This window comes from Lethenteron reissneri, chromosome 8, assembly GCF_015708825.2.
Source record: "Lethenteron reissneri isolate LAM-NWPU_2019-01 chromosome 8, ASM1570882v1, whole genome shotgun sequence".
Lineage (NCBI taxonomy): Eukaryota > Metazoa > Chordata > Hyperoartia > Petromyzontiformes > Petromyzontidae > Lethenteron > Lethenteron reissneri.
In genome coordinates, this window is record NC_083786.1 from 10,446,685 (window position 1) to 10,469,930 (window position 23,246).

Here is a 23,246-nt window from a genome sequence, read left to right on the forward strand (position 1 = left end):
GGGGTGAGAAATGTGACGTCACATCAAAATGCGCAACTTTAAATAAAAATAGACAACGCGTTCTACTTAATTAGACTTTTTAATAAATGTTTTTTCCTACAACATCAGAGTGCAGCGCCTCATTAAATACGCACTACAATGACAATAGTTTAAAGCGATTTGAAACATTTTTTTTGGGGGGGGGGCAGAGCTTTGTGACGTCATATTTGAGGGGTGGGGGGTCTGACTTTTTGTGACGCCGTGTGACGAAGGGGGAGGGTCAAAAATCGTCCAAAATCGCGTGACGTCATTTATGGACGGCCCCTATGTACAATTTATGACCGTGGACCTAATCATGTGGGGGGTCTATGATAATAATTTTAAAAAGACGTGTCCAAACTGGTGGCAGCATGAGTCTTTCAAGAGTTGAGAGTTGAACACAGTTTTGAGCAAAGTGGAAAACAATTCCGGCTAACGTGTTGGGAAGGAAAAATTCGAACCTTAGGAAGGGAGGGAGCCTTGAACCGTCGGGACATTCCGCAGGCACGTTCTCCGTTTTAAACGCGGCACACAATGTGAGTCGATGCAGGGCTGCGTGATGGGCAGCAGAGGGCGTTGCAACACATCGCGTTGTGCTGTACTTCTATGTCACCGCGTATATGCATCCGATCCGCACTGACCAACGTGCTGAAGTATGGCCACATATAAGCCCCACGAGGCGACACGGCGTGGTGGGAAGCCCTTATTCGATAGATAACAAAGGGTTTTTTTTTTATGAAACGACCTATTTTCCAATCGCGGCGCACGCCAGGGGTGAGTGCTTGGGTTGACTGGGGGCTGGTGGGTGGGGGGGGTGCAGGGGCGACCGCATCACTTCCTCTCGCCCGGAGAGCGCTCCGCGACGCGCTTCACTAAAACCCAACCCGCGCTGCGCACGCTCCACTTTTATTTCTTTTATATTTATTACTCCCGTCGTTAGTTAAGCGAGTTTTTCAAACTTTTTTCCCCTCTTCATATCAAACATCCCTTCTTATTCTTATTTACTCGGCGACGTCCTTGCCCGTGGCCGTCCTAAATCATCTTCTTTGTTGTTTCTTTACACACACTTTTTGTTGGGTTGTCGGTGGCGTGTGCGTGCGTGCGTGTGCGTGCGTGCCTTTCGGGACATCTCTAACACTGCTTTCACACATCGCCCCAATTAACTAATCGCCTTCCACGTATTATACATTATTCGTAGCAGCAGCAAGCAAGCAGCAAGCAAGGCAAGGCTCGAGCCGAGGGGAGTAATCGTTCACATGCACGGACCATGTGAGAGCCTCAGCAGCAGATGGTGCCCAGAGCGGAGAGTCGTAAACCATGAGCGAGGATTGCAGCGCAGACGAGTGAGTAAACACCACACTCTTTAGTACCTGTTTTATCGACCGCGTTTCTCTCGCGGTGTTGTGTGGTTTGTTTGTGAGTCTATGCGGCGGCGGCGGTGGTGGTGGTGAGGAGATTTGCATTGACGGTACAGTGCGCGTACAGTGCGCGGTGTAACCAATTCGTGTGTTCGGCCGCTTTGAATGTTGAGCGGTGGGGTCGGTGACAGCTCGTCTGGGCTGTTGTTGTTGTTGTTTGATCTGCTGGAGCAAGGTTGGTGGTGTGAAGCGGGGTTGGTGGCAAGTGGGTGTTGAGGAGGAGGATGATGAGGTTTGTGCCGGCTTGGTGTGGCGTGTGTGTGTGTGTGTTTAACCGGGGCGTGTTTCGTTTTTGGTTCGCCTCCATTCGCACGCGGGGACGTTCATTCACAAAAAAGCCACCGCCACCACCACCATCACCATCACCACCCACCCACCAGGCCTCCTGTGAAACAATCTAATAATTAACCCGTCGTACAATGCGCCGTGGCAGTGGGGCGTTAATGTGTGGCCGGTTATCTCTTTCCGACGACGACGACGATGATGACGACTATGATAACGATGGTGATAACCGAAGCACGCTATAAGACGAGGCAAGGGGACGGTGTAACAATGGCACACGACGTTACAAGACGCGTGGATTGTTTTATTTTAATTGTGAATGCCGAGTTGGGGGGGGGGGGCGCAGAGGGGCCTGCGCTATCCGAGCGCGGGCGTGCGAGATTCCTCCGTTGTCGTTTTGTTAATTTTATTTGTTAAATTCCTAAACCCGCACCGATTAACACCATCGGACGTGGTGCGGACGTGCTCTTGTGGTGATGATGATGATATGTGTGTGTGTGTTTGTACACTAATCTGCCACCATCACAAAAGGCGGTGGTCGCCTTTGAGTGCTTTTTACAGTGGCCTAGGGTCACGTGGCGCCTCTCATTCATAAATTCATGAAGGCGCCCAGCGGCTCCCTCCCTCTCGCTCTCGGCGCACACTTTTGTTTTGAATGACCTTGCTTGAGTATGAAAGAGAAGAGACACACACACACGCACGCCCCACTCGAATCTAAAGATACCAAGTAGACAGCGAGAGAGAGCGGGGGAGAATGGTGATTATAGCACGTGGATAATAACTTCTCTTCTACATCGGCATTTTGTTTGAGGTTTCCTCGCTTGGTGTTTTAAAAACGTAGCGTCATTATTATTATCATCATCATCATCGTCGACACCATCATCGTACAATACAGTGAGGATGTATGCCGCGTATCAATGTAATTTAAGTTTTAACACGTTGTACAGACATGGTGGGGGGGGAGGTGACAGTGTATTGACATAGGCAGTGTTTGTCATAGGCTGATGAAAATTGTGCAAGGGAGTTCGATAGCGCGGATGGATTGGGGGGAGGCAGTTCCAGACTACGGAGGCAGCAAGAATGGAATGGTCATCGTCAATATACCCAACATCATCACCAGTGTCGTCACCGTTTTATGTATAGGGCTTCTCACGAAACAAGTTCCCCACAGGATGCACTTATTCACGTTATTGCACCATCAAAGGATGCACAAAACATGTGCAATACACGCCTTCCTTATTACACAGCAGAGCCCAATTGTCTCAATGGGCTCTCACCTCGTTCTGGACAAAGGTGACTGATTGACGGAGTGAGAGAAGTGTGAAATCCACGGGCGATTTAACACACGAGAATACCACTACCAGAAATATACACTCATGTACGCTCATGGTCTCGCCACCCCTACTGCATCACGTATACTTCAAGCCAAGTCTGAAGAAGTGCGTTGTGCATCACTTTTAAATGAAACATCTTGACAGCCATAACAGAGGGATTGCTACCCACGTTACAATGTAACCTTGTAACCATTTGCAAGCAACACACCAGCTTATCTCGCACGGCTTGATGGACCTATATGACGCCAAACAAATAGTGCCAAATTTTACTTGCCTTTGTTAGAGTTTTACATTTTATTCGTAGCCTAATGGACAGCCCAACATAGCCATCTCAACAACCGTAACTCGAAATTTTTTTTCTTGTTTAAACCATGTAGCCAAGTTAAAGTGGTGCATCGGGCCCAGCACTGCCCCATGATGGCCTAATGTTCACCCTTTGTTATTGTCATTTGGTCAATTGTGCGTGGGTCTCCGTGATCTTAGCGGAGACTTGCTATGGACGCATGACCCACTTACCCACTGCGTGTACACTACTGTAGTGCCTTAGGGGAGTTAATGCATCTGATGGTTAATGCATTTATTAATGTGGAGCCGTTGGCCGCTTCCCCACCTGATTTAATATTTATAAGAAAGTTGCCGTTCTAATAAATATTGTCAGAAAAGTAGCCGGTGATATTGACGATGTTTATTAATGAAAGATACTCCACTAGTCCACTGTCAAGACATTTCGGCAGCAGTCTGAGATGAATGGATTGTCTTGGACGTGCCGTGCACTTTTTTTTTTTTGGGGGGGGGGTTCTGATTTTAGCAGCAACGTTGTTAATGACTTAGGAAGTACTGTATTGCAATCTTCAAAAAAACCTATAGGATATGTCACACATGGTTTTAACTGTATGCATACAGACACTTGTTTTATGTTGTACGTATACAACTCTTGAGCAGGTGTACGGCAAAACGTTCGCTCATTAGTGATGACAGGCAAACAGAACAACTGTTTCAGGAGACTATTTTAGTGACCATGAAGACAGGGCCTTTAACCCCCATTATCCTCTACCCAAGGAAGACACTCAAGCCTTAGACCAATTGCTTTTCAGTTCCAGCAATGTACCCCTAGTGGGACGTTGACTCCGACATTTTAGTTGACCATCGGTTAGCTTTATAAATGCAAGAAAGCGAAGTGCATATTTACACGCTGGTTAAGCATAATATTGGGGGTTTGTATTCGTCTTACCTGCTACGAAAGTATTCCATACAGGAAGTTTCTTTTAATACATTGAACGTGATGAATGTTAGGCAAAGACGATTTGGAACTGTACAGTACTTTGAGCCTCGGTATCTCGAATAATTGAAGTAGTTGAGTACTTTAACTGTGGCGTTGGGTATTATTGGGACCTGCCCATACTGGCAAGCCTATTAAATGCAATTCGCGTTACATGGCAGTGTTTCAGAGACCAACTTAACACTTAGTCACCTGCTTGCATATGTATGAGAGGTGTCGCTTGCACCTCGGTCATTCGAGTCAGTTTTTTTTTATCTCATACAAATGATGCTTTACCATATTTTTCAGCACAAGGGCAGCAGCACCACGTTCATGAATAGCCACAATTGTGTGACAAAGTTGCGTGCGGATTAATTAAATGTAAGTTCTTGCATAAAGGGAAAACAATATATCTTTTTGTTACAGCATTTACGCTAGATTATCTTTGACACTCATCAATTAGCATCGCAGAGAGTAATGTGCTGCGTTGTGCTCATAACGCTACCAAGGCCGCTGGGTGTTTAAATTTGAACAACGGTTTTATTTTTAGTATAAAGTGCAATGCTTGGGCATTGAGAGGGGTTACAGTTCTTTGAAACAATATACATAATGGTCTGAACGTTGCTAAAGAAGCACTTTAAAAGCACCAGCTTGGATGGTAATTGAGGCTTTTACTGTAGAATGGCCATCGTGCTACAAACGATTATTCAAAAGCTTTTATTTCAAGCGGGGTATTTTGGGAGCTGTATTGAAGCAGTCTGTAATTGGGAATGTCTGTTTTTCAAATAAAACCGATTATACACACTTAAGGATGTACCACCGGAATACAATGGCATGCGATTTTTTTCACATGTTGAGTGTAGAACTAATCGTAAAAAAAAATATTTTCAGTGTTATCCCCAGTAATTCCATCGTTTGGGATGTTAGAAGTGCATCATGGCATGTTGTGTTGTTGCATGTGTGTTAAATCTGCCTGCGCCACCCATATCAGTAATTAACACCATTCATTTATACTGCACAGTGGAAATGATTGTGTCAACAATAAGCCCCCAGGCTTTGCACAGATCGCGTGCACATGCAAGTGCATCTTTCCTGTCTAGACAATCACAGTGCTTTGAGCGAAACGGTATCCTAATTAATTCAAATTATTTGGGATTTCTGTTTTGGCGGTGGTGCCCCAAGCACAATGAAAAAAATCGACACACTCTGCAACAAAACTGCCTTAAAATAATTTTTTTTTATAATTATCGACATAGTGCTCTGAAGAAGGGTCTATTGCCTGAAATGTTGCCCAATGAATGCGAAGCTTGACAATTGCATCATCCCCTAGAGCTATAGCTATTTTGTGTCTGGTGTAGATTTCCTTTACGGGTTTATTGTCACAGTGTATTAAGTGTCGGTAGATTAGTAAAGCGAAGGATTAGAATATTTACATTTTCCATAGCTGTAGCGTATCGTGTTGGAGTGCCGTTTTCTGAATTCTTTTGAACACCTGCAAACCCGCCCGTAAACTCCGTAACCACGCAGTTTGTGAAAACACAGTGCATTAAAATATTTAGCAGGAAACTACAGCTCTTTTATTAAAACGTACATTTCAAGGACATATACTTTGTCATAATTTTAATGCAGACACCCCCATATTTATATTACTGTTGAATTTAGATATCTTAAGTTTTGTGTTTAAATTGCATCGGAACCTTTGACATAACAGTGGCCAATGCTGGCCTTATTGTTTTAAGGTTATTTCTCTATTTTGTAAGAAAACGACAAAAATATGAAAATGAAGTCTCATTTTCAAGATCGTACAAAACACAAGCCATACATGTCTTTACAAAGAGCGTACCAATAGTTAACATTTAACAATTGCGCGAGTGATTTAACCAACACAATTACATTCGGTATGTCATATGCGTCACGTTTTATTAATGTTACCGTTTTCCAGTTGAGGGAGAAATAAATGGTCAGATGTGTTACGCAGGGAAAGATGCGCTGATCTTCCTGTAAATTGCCAAATGCTACTTTTTTAACACAACACTGTCCTTGATGCAGTTTCAACTGCATCCGCTCTTTCTCCAGGACACAGCCCTGAACCAGATTTCCAACCTCTTTGCCATATGGGCCATTTTAGAAGCTGCCCTTCTTGCACTGCGCTCACACACACACACAACTCGTTCATATCCCTGCAGTAGTGTTAAGCAGCTGCATGAACCATTACCGACTTTCCTACGGGCCGCATGGCTCCCAACGACACCAGAAGCTCCTGGCGACTTGTGTACGAAAATGCACGCGCACAAACTCCACAAATTGCTTTTGTAGTGCGTTCGCATAGCATCTTTCGATAAATAAAGATTTAACTTCGGGAGGCCATTAAAATCCCTTGGCATAGCAGTTTAACTTGGGAGCCTGGCCCGTATTGAAACAAGGGGTTGATTCTGTTAAGTGTTGGTTGTCTATTGGAGCTGATATGGATATCATTGGATAGTTTTGAGCCAGGGTATAGTTGGGGGTGGTGGGTTGGCGGGGAGCGGGGTAGAATCGGTGTGGAGTAAAATATCAAATTGATTGCTGGGGCACAGCAAGGGTAGCTTGCAAGTGTAACTTTGCTGTGCCCCTAACAGTGTGGGTGCTCATCACTCATGCAGCTTGTCATGTGTGCTGTATTATTTATGTGGGCCTTTTTCAAATAATGTACAGTGCTGTAATATAAACCTACAGGATGTTCCGTGTGAGTATGAGCATCGTTCACCTGAATAGAAAAAAGGGCAATAATGTGATGATGCAACACTCCGAATTACATGGAATGTACTACATTTATTTGACATTTTTTACCGGGTAACTTTTTTTTCCAGTTCTCTGGTGTTCGTTCCATTGTAATTTTAAGGTCTTAATTTCAAAGCAGTTTAACAAACTTTGCTTCTGAACACCATCCTTATATGTTTACATCATGGTCTTTTCATCGTGTGCACGGGACAGACCACCATCTGCATGTAAAATCAACGTATGCGCATCAATCAAACGGATTAACTCGACTCTGCGTGCCACAAATGTGCCAAAGCTGTTTTTCTAGCGAACACTCACTCGTCAAAGCCGTGGCCACAACAGTTAATCAAATGTCACACCGCTCTCCATGCACTCACTTTAAATCAACTGGCAACACCTGACCACAGGCACTGCAGGGGGGGGGGGAGCGGTGGGAAACCCGGGGCTGGCATATTTGTCTTATTCGGAGTGGACCTCTGGCTTAATCCCTGCAATTTTACGACTCACCGTAGCACACTCTTGTTGCGCACGGTGTGCCAGACGTGACCCGCCTTTGTTGAAGGCGTCGAACCTGCGCGCAAGTTGTTCAGGAGGCAAGTTAACGAGAGGGGTGCATGGTCGGTAAGACGCCGAAGCGCGGGTTGGTGATGGTCGTTCCGGGGAGTGCTTGGCCGTCTGAATACCTGCCAAGCTCATTTAAGCCAACGGAGCATTCCCAGCTGTTGTTCACGCGGCGCGGTCTGCAAATGCACACAACAACTTGTTGTTCTTTGTAACACTACAGCGTTCGAGCTCCAAAGCCATCTTCCATCGTGAGTTAGCCAGACTGCTTCATTTGGGAAATACACACCACCGTGATGTTATGATTTTTGCCGTGTAAAAAAAAAGTTGTATGCTCCGGTTTGATTTGTATGCATCAGCCGTGGATCGAAAGTGGGTTGTTTGTGGTTAAAGTGTAAAAAAGTTCATGTTTTCAAAGCAGCAGCAGCAGCATAGTTTGTATTTTGAAGTGTGTGTTTGTGCTGTGGTTGAAATTGTGTGTTTTCCTTGCACAGAGGTGATGCAGGTTACTTAGAGGCTGTCTGCATCACAACCGGTCGGGGTGGGGTAGTCGATTAAAACAGCGGTCATTCTCCCCCCCCCCTCTCTCTCTCTCTTCGATTTGGTAGCGACGCTATCACATGCATGCAAAAACACGGCGCGATACAATGCGAGCATTGTGCAAATGCGCCAGCAGCGTGTTGTGTTTTTGTGCATGGTTATTCCGGTATGAACACAAATATGCTGACAAGGCAATCTGCGAAGCCAATGAAATAACACTTCGAACCCCCCCCCCTCCCGCGTAAGGTATTGCGAACGTGTTGATTGCAAATACGCTCACCGCTTATACGCTTTGACGCCGGCACTTTTTTGGCCTTCGGGCATCCCACAGGCAGAACGGTGATTTTAGTCAAAGCCTTTGGATCCAAATTTAACAAGCGGTGACGGAACACATTTAACCATTTTTCCGGATGTAAAGTAGAGGAGCGTAGTGTTCTGCACTTTGCTTGACTGTTCCACCCTTTATGGCCCACGTGTGCTTTTCTTTCTATAAAGTTGTTTGTAACGCTGGACATGAACCGTGAAAGAAGCGCGCCCCCTCACCGCGCCTCCCCCAGTTCTTCCACTAAGCTCTCCTGGTTTTTGGTGTGTCTGGGACCACAAGTGGCCCTTTTTATGCATCCCGCCTCGCTCCTTCTCTTCCCGCGCAACCGAATGGCACGTTCCAAATTTAACCGTGGACACGTACGGACGTGCGTTAGTTGACGAATTATCCTTGAAGTAAACGTTGGCACGGTGAAAGGGAAAGCGGTGTACTTGTCAAACTTATGCACTGGGCCATGACAATGGTATCTGCTTGTATACAGAAATACCAAAAAAAAACACTGTCGGTGCTACACAAGTTGCAGGTCAAGGGGGCCAGCATGGAAGGAAAGACATCCACAGGGGACCGAGGTCTACAGCTCTGACCCTTTTGTTGGTGGGGTGGCGGGTGGGAAAGAGAACCTCGGGAGGAGATAGAAGAAAAAAAGCACCTACCTTGTCACGCATGCCACTTTTTTTTGTGTGTGGGGCGGGAAATCTCCCCGTCTCGTTTGGTTTGAGGAAGGAGTGGATTACTCCCCCCCCCCCCCCCACAAAAAAAAACCGATACGAGACATTTGCGGAAAAAAGGTTAACACGTGGAGCCGTGTGCGTTAATTAAATTAAGAAAGTAAAAAAATACAATGAAGAATTGAGGAACCGGCTGACGTTTGTTTCACAAAGAGTAATAGTAATCGTTCATTGTTGGGGCAGTTTTTTTTATTTTGCATTAACTGTAATCGTGTAAGAAAGAACGGTAAAAAAATCTCTTTGGAAAATAGGTTTATTGTGATATTTGAATTGTATTTATTACTTTAGGTGTTTTGTACATTCGTAATTACTTGTGCATTTTTCTTCTTCGTTAGTTTGGCCGTGTATGTACTGTACGAGTTTGTTGTGGTAGAGATGGCCTCAGGTCTGCTCAAAGTGAGGTTTGGAGTGTACTTCAACAATGCTACGCTTCGGGGAAAGAAAATGACCATAACATTCTCGCAAGCATATACTTTAGTATTTAGAGGCTCTCAAAAACGGTACATTGTTCGGGGCACAAATGCTATTTTCCGTTTGCCAGATGAGCGCAACAGAAGTTGGTCACTTTAATTAAGGAAAAGGGCGTGCACATGCGCTCAAGAATGCGAAATTAGTGTGCGGTACGGAAAGGCAAATTGCAGCAATTAATACGAAGGCTTTTGCAAGTCAGACAGGCACTCCTTTATGGGTTCTCCGTTTTAAAGTTTTAAAACGACACACAGGGATGTCTTAACGGTACTGACCTGTATTCTTGGTTCTTTCGGTAAAGTCACGTAGACCTGGTTTTCTTGTATTTTTGAAACAAACTTATATTGGGAAAATCTTATTCTTAGGTTTTTTCGGTAAAGTCACGTAGGTAAAACATCAAAATTAATAAAAATAAAATAAAGATCACGACGTTTCGGAGGCAACACAAGCTTCCGTCTTCAGGTGGAACCGTCACAGCCACGACAGCTAATTCGGCTGTGACGGTCCCACCTGATGACGGAGACTTGTGTTGCCTCCGAAACGTCGTGATCTTTATTTTATTTTATTTTTATTAATTTTGATGTTTTACCTACGTGACTTTACCGAAAAAACCTACGAATATGAATCCTTGCAGTCACGAAAGCTTCAAATCTGGGAAAATCTTTGCAAAAAAATATTGATTTGTCATCGTTTATATTTCAGGGACACTCATTTGTCCAGTCCGTTATTTAGTAGTATTTAAAGTCTGTGTGTGATTCGGATTACTTGCCCATTACAAAGTTACAGTGGTCAATTGGGAATATAAATTGTGGGGATTAATTTAATTTAAAAAAACGCAGGTAAAATTGTGCTGTACTTACAATAATGCTTAGGTTTCCACTGTGGCTTCCATGGGTGCTCCCAGTAGAAATACTGTTAATTATATAAATTACTTGGGAAAATGACCCCATTCAGAACGCCATGAGAGAAAAAAAACTTACCAACTGGCTCATGTGGTAGTTTTTTGGTGAAAATGAATAGCCGTTCATTGCAAACATGTTGTTTGAGTAATATTTGTGACAGTCCGGCAAAATGTAATCGACGCAAACATGGAGTGGGGGTGTCAGCTGAGAAAAAAAAATGTGCCCAAATTTCAAATTCTGGAAAACATAAGTTGGCATTGAAAATATCAATACAAGTTTGTATACGTTGTATTTAGATTTTTAATGTATTTTAAATATCCAATTTATGACGAACAAAAGCAATGGCTTGCAGAAAGCGTGCAATGTCATGGAACGTGTGTACATGTGAGAAATTGTATGGTCAGCTAAAGTACGTTAAAAATTTCCTACCGCGGATTTTTTTTAACTACAGTACTGTAACCATATACGATATGAATCTGCCTCAAATTTCCATGTTAATATAGCAAGTTTTTTTTCCCCAGACAACATAGTGTATACAGCATTTAAAATTCTCGCAAAAGGTAAAAATACCATGTCTATACTATTAAGCCATTAAGAATGAGGGATGTACATGCACCAATAAAGCGTTTAAGCAGTACTATTTAGCACATCAATATTAACAGTTGAGGAAATAACGTTTGAAATGGCAGTGAGGTTCAGACACTGAGTAACTTTAAGTCAAAACATGCGTACATTGGATGGCAGAGGTCACCCGCTCGTAAGGACAACACTTATTAAATAATACCCTTATAAAACATTTACCATTTGGAAATGGGTTTAGATCTCAATCTAAGTGGCATTGTGTATGTTGGGCTTGAAGACCATCTGGCTACCTGATATCATGAGTATGCAAAAAGCATACCAGAATTACACGTTTTGGGAAAAGTAAAGCATCGACTTTTGTTCTGAAAAGTAATCCCTGCTGGGATGTGGTGGGCCCAGACTAGCCCTAAAAATGCTGTTCGAATTGGTCAAGTGGTTAAGAAGATGTCCTTGGAAGCATGATACATGCACATCACATTCACATGTTGAGACGGAGAGAGATGTGTCCTTAGATATGTGGTTGATGATATGCTGACCCCTTCAACTCATAATTAAAACTATGTAGAATTTTAGACTTTACATTTAAGTGGATATACAGTGTGATATGCATTGGAATTCTGCATATGTACTAGTTAACTCTTGTCTCTACCAATTATTGGCATGATTGGTTTGCCAATCATTCACCTTTCCACCTTACCTGAAAAGTGACTTCAGATGTTGTGTGGTACGAGTCCATTCCTCGGCTAAGGAATTGAACATGTATTTGGCCTATCTTTGAAGAAATATGCATTGTATTATGAATGGATAGTCATGGTCCAAATTTATTGTTTTAATAATATTGCATTTTTTTTCACTTGCAACATGGCATAAGGTATGTATTCATTTTTACCTTGTGGAAAAAGGGTAACACATGTTACAAGCCTGCTAGTTATTAAAATATTCAGCTTTTTGTAATCTCTCGGTAAATGAGGCCAAGCACTTGATTTTTCCAAATGCTGCAATGTAACGGTGCTGGCTCTAATGGGTCCCAGATATGTCCTGGAGGATTGTCTGAAAAGCTTGGCATGTCTGGAAGCGATCTCTGCACAGGAGGCCAGCTATTAGGATAAACCGCATTTCCTTCCTTCCCCCCTTGCTTCCTCCTCCTCTTTCTTTGTGGCTAAAAGTGGAGCACCCAAATTAATGCTTGAACCATGGTTGATTGTGGTATTATTTTTATTTTCTCTTTGTTTTTCCCCCCCTTGTTTTTGACAGTGGCCTTCGCTGGGTTGCCTGCAGTACATCCTCTAAGTTGCTTTGTTTGTCTTGGAAACTTCATGAACTAGAGGCTAAATTTTGGCGGGGATGGTATGTCGTGGCGCATACCCATTTTCTGGGAAGTTACAAAGCACATTTGTATTTTTAATGGTGGAAAAATGCATGTACGTTCGTCATACATATTTTGGAAAAGAGAAAAAAATTTGAATCGAAATTGGCACAATGGCATTGCACAATATCACGTATGCATTTCTAGAATCACAGCAGCCATTTTAAATTTAGTCTCCATTATTAATGAGCATGCTCAGCTCCTAGATCCAGTAACTTTCTCATTCACATCATTCTGCTTTTTATACATTCCCCCCCATAATATTACATTATTTAGGTATAACACATAGCCTTCATTGTTTGATTCCAGCAGTTACTCTGTAAGACTAAACACAAACGTACAGGATTGTTTTACTCTCACTACAGCATAGTTACTTAAGTCTGCACAGAGCTAGTTAAATACAAGGAGAGGCCCTGTTGCCTCGGTTGCAGAATTTGGAGAATGTTGGTGTTTAATCGTACACAAGGTTGACCATTACACGGGGCACACAGTGGGATACCTTTGCGTAACGTGCTTTGGGATATCTTATATTCATAGGCAAGGAGATGGGATGGGGCCCTCTTGGGCACAGCCAGGTGTTTGATAATGTTCTCATAACAAGTTATTAATGGAGCCGAGATAGATGCTTCGGCTGTCAAAATGTGGACTTTGAGGCCAACGGTGTTATCTTGACTACTCAATCGCCCTGCCAAGCAGGCATTCTTAAAGAAAAAAAAAAGTGTCTGCAGGTTTATATTTTCGCAGCATGTGAATACAATAATGTAAAGTGGCGTATTATGTAAAATTGTTCACGCGCAATGTCTATGTATAACAATCTATGTTTACTCCACCAGTTTAAGTATTTTATTCATTGGAATTTTTGTGAGTGGCATTCTGGGTGTTGATACATTTTTCGTTCACAGCATAGGGCCACTGCACCATTATCATAAATGCCACAAAGCGGATGGAAGTGATGCAAGCGAGGCCACTGAGATAAGCTTCTGGTTTTGAGGGATTTGGTTTACTTCCTTGTTTTGCAAAAATGTATATCTCTGCGGTTTAACTGCTCATTCATGTTGCATGCAAATCTCTTAAATTTCCACCTAATGTACAGCAGCGCCAATTTAGATCTTAACAGCGTGTGCCTCATGTAGTTACCACAAATTTCCATCAACATGCGTTTCGCCAATGCCATGCATCCATCATTCTTCCAATTACATTGACCACCATCACAGTGCTGTTTTTTTTGTTATTACTGTTTTGATGATTTGTGATATCAACTTTTTAGAACTGGTTGGCGTTTGTTAAATTATTATTCATCCTGCAATGGCATTTTTCATGACAGGATAACGCTATTAAGCTGCATAGAACATCTCTTCTATAAAGAGAGCATTAACTCGCCCATCTCACTTCCTGGTGAAACATTTTACGACTGAAAATGTGGCATATCTGGAGAACAGAATGCCACATGATGGCATTATGGTTAGTTAGGTCTTTTAGGAACCACATGGCAAGGGATTTACTTGTAATTAATATACCACTGAGAATAATGTGCCTGGAACATATAGCCCGGAGGGTCCATGATGGTATCCCTGGAATAATTATGTACTCTAGCAGTAAGATGTATGTAAAGCTCATAATTAGAAATTAGGATTTATAATGTCCATATTAGGAGGTCTTTTTATAGACCGTACACCCAATTGTGACTCGGTTGAATTTTGATCCATGCGTATTCATGCATTGGATCTAGATTGCGGTGGACAGATGCCAAGCGTACCACGTGTCACTTCATTGTTTGGCATTATCACGCTGGAATGTCTGGCTTCACAACTTTGTATAACGCCTTCGTGATTATTGTTTTCTTCAGATACATTTCGGCTCACTCTAACTCTAAAGCAGTGCTTTCTTCTGCGACTTGCGTGATCCTTAAGAACAACAGCCTCATGACACGGCGCGTGTCGCACACAATCTGGATTGCGCTCGAGCCAGTGCTAAGGCCCAAGTCTATAGTTCGGCAAGGCAACACTCCACCCATACACCCACACACACACCCTGCAGTCAAAACTGGGTGCATGCCATTTTTTACTCTGGCCCGGCCCAGCGGCTTTCTCTCGCTCTGTGCCATTGCATTGTGGCACGTTAGTAAATGAATGGTGCAGTATGTCTTCGTAAGTAATTTTTTTTTTTTTAGAAATAAAGCAGTTGTTTTTGTGCGTGTAATGTTTTTGTCTTGCATCCGTTAAAGTCTACATGCAAAACACATTTGGATTTTTTTGATATAGAAAAAAGGCTGATTCTGTTTTTTTTTTTATAAACCTGGAAGTAATAAACTATATGAAGCACTGAAGTTCTGCACGTACAACTAATCTTGGCAGGACTTTGCGAACCTTGTACATTTGGAAGTGATCAATTTATACTTACTGGATATTTTTTTAAGGATAGTTTACAAGTTTAGGCTTTAGCAACAAGAATGAGATGAGTGGTGTTTTTGAGTTTTCTTCATTCATGTTCCCTTCAATCTGCTTTGGAATATTCTTCAACAATGACTGATTATTTCAAAATAGTTGTTATTTAGGCCTTAGCGCGTGCTTAGTTTATGGGAACTTGGATGACCGCATCAGTTTCCACTGGGTCGAATACCTTTTCGTAGTCTACAAAGGCCAAGCATAATGGTATTTTTTATTCATTAAAAAATTTCAGAAACCAATTTTTGGTTTGCTTGTGGTAGAGTAAATGGGAGAAAAACCGTAAATCCTAAACCCAACTTACTGCTGTGGTTGGTTGACCTCTACATTTTCCATTATTCTTTTCCCAATGATCTGCACAAACAATTTATATCCATGTGATCAGAGGCTCATGGTTTTGATTTCATGATTGTATTGAACGTATGCAACAAATGTTGACGGAATTAACAAAATACATATTAGACGGTGAGTTCGGCACGGAGACACACTTTCACCTTGGCTATTTGTAATGATGTTCGAAGGTGTTTTGTGAAAATTGGATTGCAGACAGAGGCATATGCATACATGGTGGCAGCATTAACCAACGTGGGTTATTGATTAAGTTAATTGAGCAAATTCTGCAAAGCGTGCATATGAAGCATAGAGTGGTGTACAGATAAGCGTGGAGAGAAGGAAAGGGGAAGGATTTGATGGCATGTTAGAGACATTATATTAGAGACATGACATTTTCTGTCAAGAATATTGGGTTGCGCAGAACATGTCACGAGAAGGCATGATTGCCAGCGGTTGGAACTAACAATGGAGTTACAACCGAAGGAGGGCATGTGCCAGTGGGGATGGTGCAGTGGGCTCAGATTTTTGACTGCTTGAGGGAAACCTTCATACAGCCGTGGATAAATCATGGCTATTCATGGCCGCGACTGATACAACAATAAAAAGCGGTGGAATATTATTTTTGCAAAGACTCAAAGAGAATGCACGTGTTTAGTTTTTTGTCGCTCAAATGTAAAACACGATGTCGTAATATTACGAGTGAATGTTGAGATGTACAAAATGACGCACCTGCGCACGTCTTTCAATCCTCTTATGTTCGCACGTGCAACACCATGCAACTCATTCCTCCTTGCAAGCGAGTTGCCAGTGCGCACAAACACACACACATATAGGCAGTGTGTTTTTTGTAGCTGCAAAGTTGTGTGGCTTTCCTAACTGGCCCTGTGTTGCCACGCGTGCCTGTGCGCGACAGTGAAAACTACATCGTTCGCGTGCGCGCTGTCGTGATGACGAGGGACGACTCGACGGGCGGCTGGGTGCCCCTGGCTGGCGGAGGCATCAGCCGAGTGGGCATCTACAAAGTGCTTCACCATGAAGAGACCGGGCGCAATGAGTTCCTCATCCTGGGAGAACGTCTCAAGGATAAACTGGTGAATAATGTCCGCGTTGCCGTTCAAGAGTGTGTACAAAGTTATTTCCACGCGGGTGCAGTTAAACCACGGAGAATCGTGGTGGGGTGGCACGCTTGTGCCCAGTGCTCGAACACACTTGCGAAAGGACAACAATTTAGAAGTTCACAAGCTGGTAGCATATGTACATATGTGCCAATTTTTGAAAACCACTTATGGATGAGGGCCTCCCCACACACTGTGTCATTATTTGACCACGAGCTTGTTTGCCCATCCTAGGACAGAATCTGTAATATTTACGAAAAAATTGAGCAGAGTATCTTAATGGCAGTGAATCTTGCACAAAAGTATGCCATAAAACACCTCACTTCATGTCACTGTAGCACTGTAAATAACTGACCTTCAATTTGTTCAAATTAACTGCTCTGATACTGTATTCTCTTCTGCTTCCGGTCGCTGTGGTTGAAATAAATGGGAATTCGATACAATATCTGGAAAATCACCGAGAAATGTCTATTATACCATAATGCAGAAGCATAAATTAGACTTACCTTTTGTCTCAAGTGCTGAAGAAATAAAGACACCAAATCCACTTTGTTGCCACGTAGAATTATTGATTAGATTCATAGAATTATTTATTTGATTCACTTTCAATTAAGAAATGTCAAACTTAAAGCGAATTTTCGAAAAAGTTATTTCCGCTCGACCTTCTGCGCGAGTGTAAAAATCCACCCGCTCATGACTATTAATGACGGGGGGTGCGGCATGTGGAGTGACGTCACGCACGTTACACACAAACAGACATTCTTGGCTCATTATCGTAGTAGTGCGGGTTGGTGAAGGCGTGCACCATAGACGCGGCATCGTACACTACAACAATGAAGTTTGCTGCACTGCCCTCTGCTGCCAACTAAATTGGCAACAACGTAGCAATGCGTACAGTTGGACAATCTTGAACGTATTTCTGACAGTGAATACAAAAAAAATTAGTTACAGAAACCGTTGAAAGGCTATCCAGATTATAATTTATATATATATATAACAAAAATTACTTCCTCAAGCTAAATTTGCATTGGATCTTTTAACGGTCTGCCAGACGTTTACTGCATCAACTTTTAATTTGAACCTTTATTTAGTTGAAAACTGCTCATCAGTCCAGAGCTGTAACACTTGGTTGTTTAAATGTATTCATATTATTATTATGGTAACTGTGAATATACATAATGGTCAGGCATGACTTGGTTTTATTCTTGGCCCTAAGGGTTTTTTTTTATTGAGCCGATTGGTAATCTTATCTACAGCATGTGTTGCAGCCATAGCATTAAAAGATGCAGTTTATTGGAGGTGGCCTGCGAACTCGGTACCGTTACGTTCTGTGGCAGGAGTCTGCGATCAAAACTGGATTCTCAAGTCTTACTGAGTTAATGGTATCTGCCCGATCACAAGTGACTTAAATAACAACCGAAAATCTCATGTTTATTTACTTAGTTTGGCCAATTTTCAATCTCTGATAAATAAAATTATTGGTTTGAGTGCCTAAAAATTTACTTATCTTCCTTCAGCAGAGTGGGTGGAAATGTGCAAACACGAGTGTAAGAGGTCATTTGAAGATATTTCAGTATTAGTGATGTACTCTCTCTATCCATGGACTCTTTTCCAACCTTGAATTTTTCATTTCATATGACACGACAATGATAGCACAATCAGTATAAAATTAGGACGGAATGTAGATTTTTAGGCTCTTGTCAATTTGGGAGCATTCTGTGACTTGCTGAGCAAAAGTTGGCCTTCACATGCCATGCCACAACTACATTTATCCGTGGAAATTCTTCAAAGGTTAGGGCGCTTACACACATTAGTGTCGTGACGTAAAACCTCACTGTGAGCCATGTTCGTGCTACGCATACATATATTAAAACTATATTGTGTATCTATAAATACTACTTTGTCATATAATCCATCAATTGCTGTTGAAACAGACTTCCTATGTGTACAACGTATTTTACTTAAGAATGATTAAAGGGGGCCTCTTGTCAGATTAAATTGAACAGGGTCATCCAAAAGCCACCGTCTTTGTCTCCATCGTCTTTAAAGACGACTTCTCTAAATCTCCGCAGTGAGCGTGTCTCGCCTCGCCACCTTGCTCATCGCTCCGACTCCCTCGCCTGGACCGCTAACCGCTGACCACTCGCCTCGTTGACAGGTCGTGCTGGAATGTGTCCTGAAGAAGGATGTGGTGTACAACAAGGTAACGCCAATCTTCCACCACTGGAAGATTGACGAGCAGAAGTTTGGCCTGACCTTCCAGAGCCCGGCGGATGCTCGCGCTTTTGACCGCGGAGTGCGCAAGGCCATTGAGGACCTCAGCGAAGGTAGAGGAAGTCACGGGACATTCGGTGTTTCATTTATTTATTTCTGCTTTGCGCTTCCCCTCTTCATTTGACCTTCACTGTGAGGTTCGATATGTAAACGCATTGTCATGCCTTTCCGTGCTTGTTTTTACAATTTATTTTTGTTTTAAGCAATAATTTTTTTAGAACTCCCCGTTGATAAAAAAGTGTACTTGCATATACCGCTGCCTCCGCGCTGCGCAGCTGCAATCCATCTTAACTCGCACATGTGCCTTGATGTCATTCTCCTTCTCCCCTGTGGTCGTTCGCTCATGTGTTTTCCTGCCATTCTGCCACTGGTTGTGTCCATTGGTTTTCATCCTTTCTGCAAATGTATCCTGACCAATTTAATATTTTATAGTGAAGTGTCATGGCATAGATTTTTTTGGTTCCACACGTGTGTTTTTATTTATCTTTCTAAGCTATTCGAAGAATAACGTTTTTACTTGGTCGGCAATATGCTTGGAAAGTTGGATGATAAGTACGCTTTATAGGAACAAATTGGTGTACTGCAATAAGTAACTTCACATGTGACCTGTAATAGGCTGAGGTCTTGTCATATCCATACATTCGTGTAAGAACTGCGGGCCAAATGCCACTTGACAAAAGGAGTTCCCTTGCTTGTAATGGGCTTTAGTGATGTGTGTGGTGTACCTTTTACTCTTTGAATTTTTTCTGTAATGGCACGCATTTTGTTGCCGCGCGTAATTCGCTCTTCGTCTTCCAGCAGGGTCCACAACGTCATCTTCCACGTTGCAAAATGAATCTGAAGTTGGGGATGACGATGTCTTCACCGTGAGTGCTTGTCTCGTTATTTCGTCCCGGTGTACTGTGCTTTTCATTTGCACCGATGATAGAGTAAATACATTGAAAACAAATCAAATAATTGCATTAGAATGTCTGACTTGTGTTTCCCCCGTTAGGTCAGCTTGCTCCTAAGCTAATTGCATTGCTTGTTAAATGTTAACCTTTCTGCTTGCAACAGCCCTCCACTGACTTGGGGCATGAAGTATATTTCTATATTTTCCATGCTTTTCCACTTGGCCTCATTCCCATCACATTTAAAAATCACATCCTGCTTTCAAATTATTTCTCTTTCGCACAGATGTACAAAACATCTCTGCTTTTGCGACCAAATTTTTCCAGTAACTGAAATGAAATGGCAACGTGTACAGTATGCGTGTGTTAAATCCTGCCATGGTAGTCGGCTTAAACATATGAGCGATACTTTATACATTTGTTTTATGTGCTCATACAAGCCGAATGTAGACCTTATGGAAAACACAATAACTGTACAAAGCCTGGGTTGGGCATGGAATTAGCAAAATTGCACACAAGTATAGATGCCAAGTCTCAAACATAACTTGTAAATAAATAACCGACCAATACTCTCATTTTGTTTTCTTATGATTAATTTGTTTGTGCATATTTAGCTTTCTTAGTTTGGCATTTTTTTCCCCCTCCTTTTTCAAGGTTATAAAAAATACCATTGGACTAGAAGCAAAGACTAGGACATTGTTTTAACATTTTGAAGCTCATGATTTTTTTTTACTTGATATTTTTCCCTGCACATCTGGCTTTCATTTTGTAATTATGTGGGATTGGTGGAAAAATTCAGTAGGCTCAAGCCCCAAAGAAGGGGGTACTTCTAATGCCAAACTCTTTTTGATGTTGTCATTAAAACATTCACAGGTAATCGTTATTTTGAGGAGGTAAAACAAAGGGATCATTGTATTATTGTTGGGCCTTGCCTAGCCACTTTAATAAACTATCATTAGAAAACTTCATACCGTTCAAATGAGTTTTCTAGCTCGATAATGTCACTGGCAGCAATTTTTCTTATTTATTTTTACATTTAAGCTCACATTTATTACTCGCATGTTATGCTAATCTTTTACGTAGCCTTTCACACCATAAGAAGTACACGGCATCTCAAAAATATCAGCCATATCTTGCCAGGAAGATGTGTGTTTTCGAGCATATGGAGTTTGCTTGTTCATAGGCTTTATGTGTACAGTGTAAACATTGCCTAGTCGCTGTGGTAGGTGTTCCACTGCCTTGCTCTTTGCCCTTGGCTAAGGAGCCATTGCGTAACCTAGGCGGTAAGGAGGGCCAATTGTCATTGAACTCGAGGAAAGTCACCACTCGCCAATTGTGCAAACAACTGGGTTGCAATTTTCGATTACGTTACAAATGATTGCCGCAAGAATTTCCGTCCCGCAGTATACACAAAAACAGTGTTCTCCCTACAACTGTAATCCATTCTGCCGGCACTGGCAAAAGTGTGCTTTGCTGGTTTTTCGACTCCCTTCTAAAACATGTGCACACTAAACCCACTGACTTCTTGCACTGCATCATTAAAGCCTGTGCCATTATCCACATTACAGGCCATGGCAATGTAAATAATATGTGGTGGTGGTGGGGTGGACGGGGAAAAAACGCCTGATGCCTAACGCAGGTTTTTGTGAGGAATGTTAAATCTAAGAGGATCTGCAAATTGCCGTCTGCTCCTTCAAAAAAAAGGAACCACTGCCTCTGCTGCTTGCCTCTTGGAAGTTGCCTCTTGCGTAAGGTTGTCGGCGGCGGTGTGGAAGCTGGTGCTTCCGCTCTGTTGGTTTTGCAATTCGTTTGCCGCAGTCTTTTCGCTCGGTTCTCAGGCTCAAGGAAGACAAGGGGGGGGGGGGTGTTTTGCTCATGACATCTGGGTGTACTTGACCGTACAGGTTTTATATTTGCCAAATCAAAATGCGCTTTGGTAAAAAGATGGAAGTTGCCTACCCAGCACTGTAGGATATTGTTCACCCTATAGCGGTATGAGTTATTTAATCGCATCGCACTGGTTTAAACTTGCACATTACAAAGCAGCATTTCCTTGTGTTCCTGGCTACAAGCCACCGATGTCGTAGAATCTCCTTCGTTTATTCTTACGTGAGAAAGTCTGGTTTGCACGCGCACACACGTACATGTGTGCAAATAACACACGCGCACACACACACACACAACTAGGCGCCAGGGTGACTAGTCGTCACAAAGTGGGGTTGATTGCAGCTTACACATTTGGCGGTGCCTCACTCGTAACACCATACAGACCGGTAGGATTTCAGCTGTCAAGTAAACATTGCCCCAAGAGCATTCCATCCATTCATTGATGATTTTAAAAGCGATGTTTTTTTGTTGTTTCGATTCTGTATCAATGGAGGTGGGGTGGAGGGAGGGAATATCTACAACACTATTTTGACCTCTCTGTGAAAATATATTTTCGCCAACTTTTGTTTAAAGTAAAACTCATTATTTGTATTGTTTAAATTGCATCCAGCCATAGCCCCTTTTCTACTGTTCACGGGAAGTGCACCCTACTTAACATGTCACAAACACGGGTAATGAAGTTTAAAGGGGATTGGCAATAGGGTAGGGCACATTAAAGTGAGCAGTTTTTTGTTCAATCGGGGCCTATTTGTGTTTACATTTTTCTGCCTGCATAGCTCACATGCTGAATGCATTAGAAAAGGCTGCAGGGCAGCTGTTTGGGCCTCGGCGCTTGGTACAGTATTGGCATCGCCAATAGAAACACTTAGATTCTCTAAAGTCCAAACTCATTTCATAGTGCCGTTCTGACGTTTAACGTGGCAAAATGTGCTCTTGCAGACCGTCAGCTGGAAAATGTAAAAAAAAATGTTAAACTTCCACTCCGTGACATACTCTGGGTGGGTGTTTCCCTAATTTTCACAGTTGCTCAAGAGCTGAATTCGACGTTTGTTAAACGTGCCCATTGCTTCTGTGTTTTATTTGTTGACCTCCCACCACACATTAGTCATACTTTTGCAGAGTGAACATCGTGGCTGTTGCAGTGTGTTGATAAGAAAAAAGGTTTGTTGTTAACATAATATTAAATATTTTGTTACAACTCTTTTGCTCTTGCTATCCATTTCCTGTGGGTAGTTTAGCCAACTTTGTTGCAACATTTGTTTAAAAACAACAACATACATTTCATGTAAAAAAAAAACTAATAGAACTTTGCACTTGTCACCCAAGGCATAGATATGATAGCTGTCTGTGTATTTATTGATAATTTGTTTAAACATTTGCCATGCATTATACGTTTCAGATATTTAAAGCAAATTCCAATTTACAGATATCTAAAATTAGTCAAATTTTCTGATATTTTGTCATTCTGAAAGTTGGCATCACTTTCTAATACAAATCCATAGGCTACATTCAGCTGACCTCGCTCTTTCCACACTTCTGAAATTCTTAGTGTAACCTTTAGCCCTGGGAATTAACGGCGATGGCAGACAGGTGTTCCAAACACGACGGAGAGTAATTACCATAGCATGCCAAGAAAATAGCAACATTGCCTAAAAAGAGAACATTTTGTGCGAATTGAAGGTCTTTGTATTTGCAAGTTTAACTTTTCTTTCCATTGGGACTACAATGCTGTATTGTTTTATTTTTAATGCTTCTTTTAAA

General features: G+C 42.2%; 1 protein-coding gene across 2 annotated transcripts in view; it reads left to right on the forward strand.

The window, feature by feature from the left end:
- Nucleotides 1-878: 878 nt before the first annotated feature.
- SPRED2 (sprouty related EVH1 domain containing 2) overlaps nucleotides 879-23,246 on the forward strand; it is a 33,131-nt gene continuing 10,763 nt past the window's right edge. The window contains exons 1-4 of one of the 2 annotated variants that reach the window (XM_061579917.1): nucleotides 879-1,361; nucleotides 16,233-16,410; nucleotides 18,593-18,761; nucleotides 19,507-19,574. In XM_061579917.1, coding sequence (XP_061435901.1) covers nucleotides 1,336-1,361; nucleotides 16,233-16,410; nucleotides 18,593-18,761; nucleotides 19,507-19,574 — 441 coding nt within the window. In that variant the 5' untranslated portion in view covers nucleotides 879-1,335. The remainder of the gene's footprint in view (nucleotides 1,362-16,232; nucleotides 16,411-18,592; nucleotides 18,762-19,506; nucleotides 19,575-23,246) is intronic. The other variant, XM_061579919.1, reaches the window with a different exon arrangement.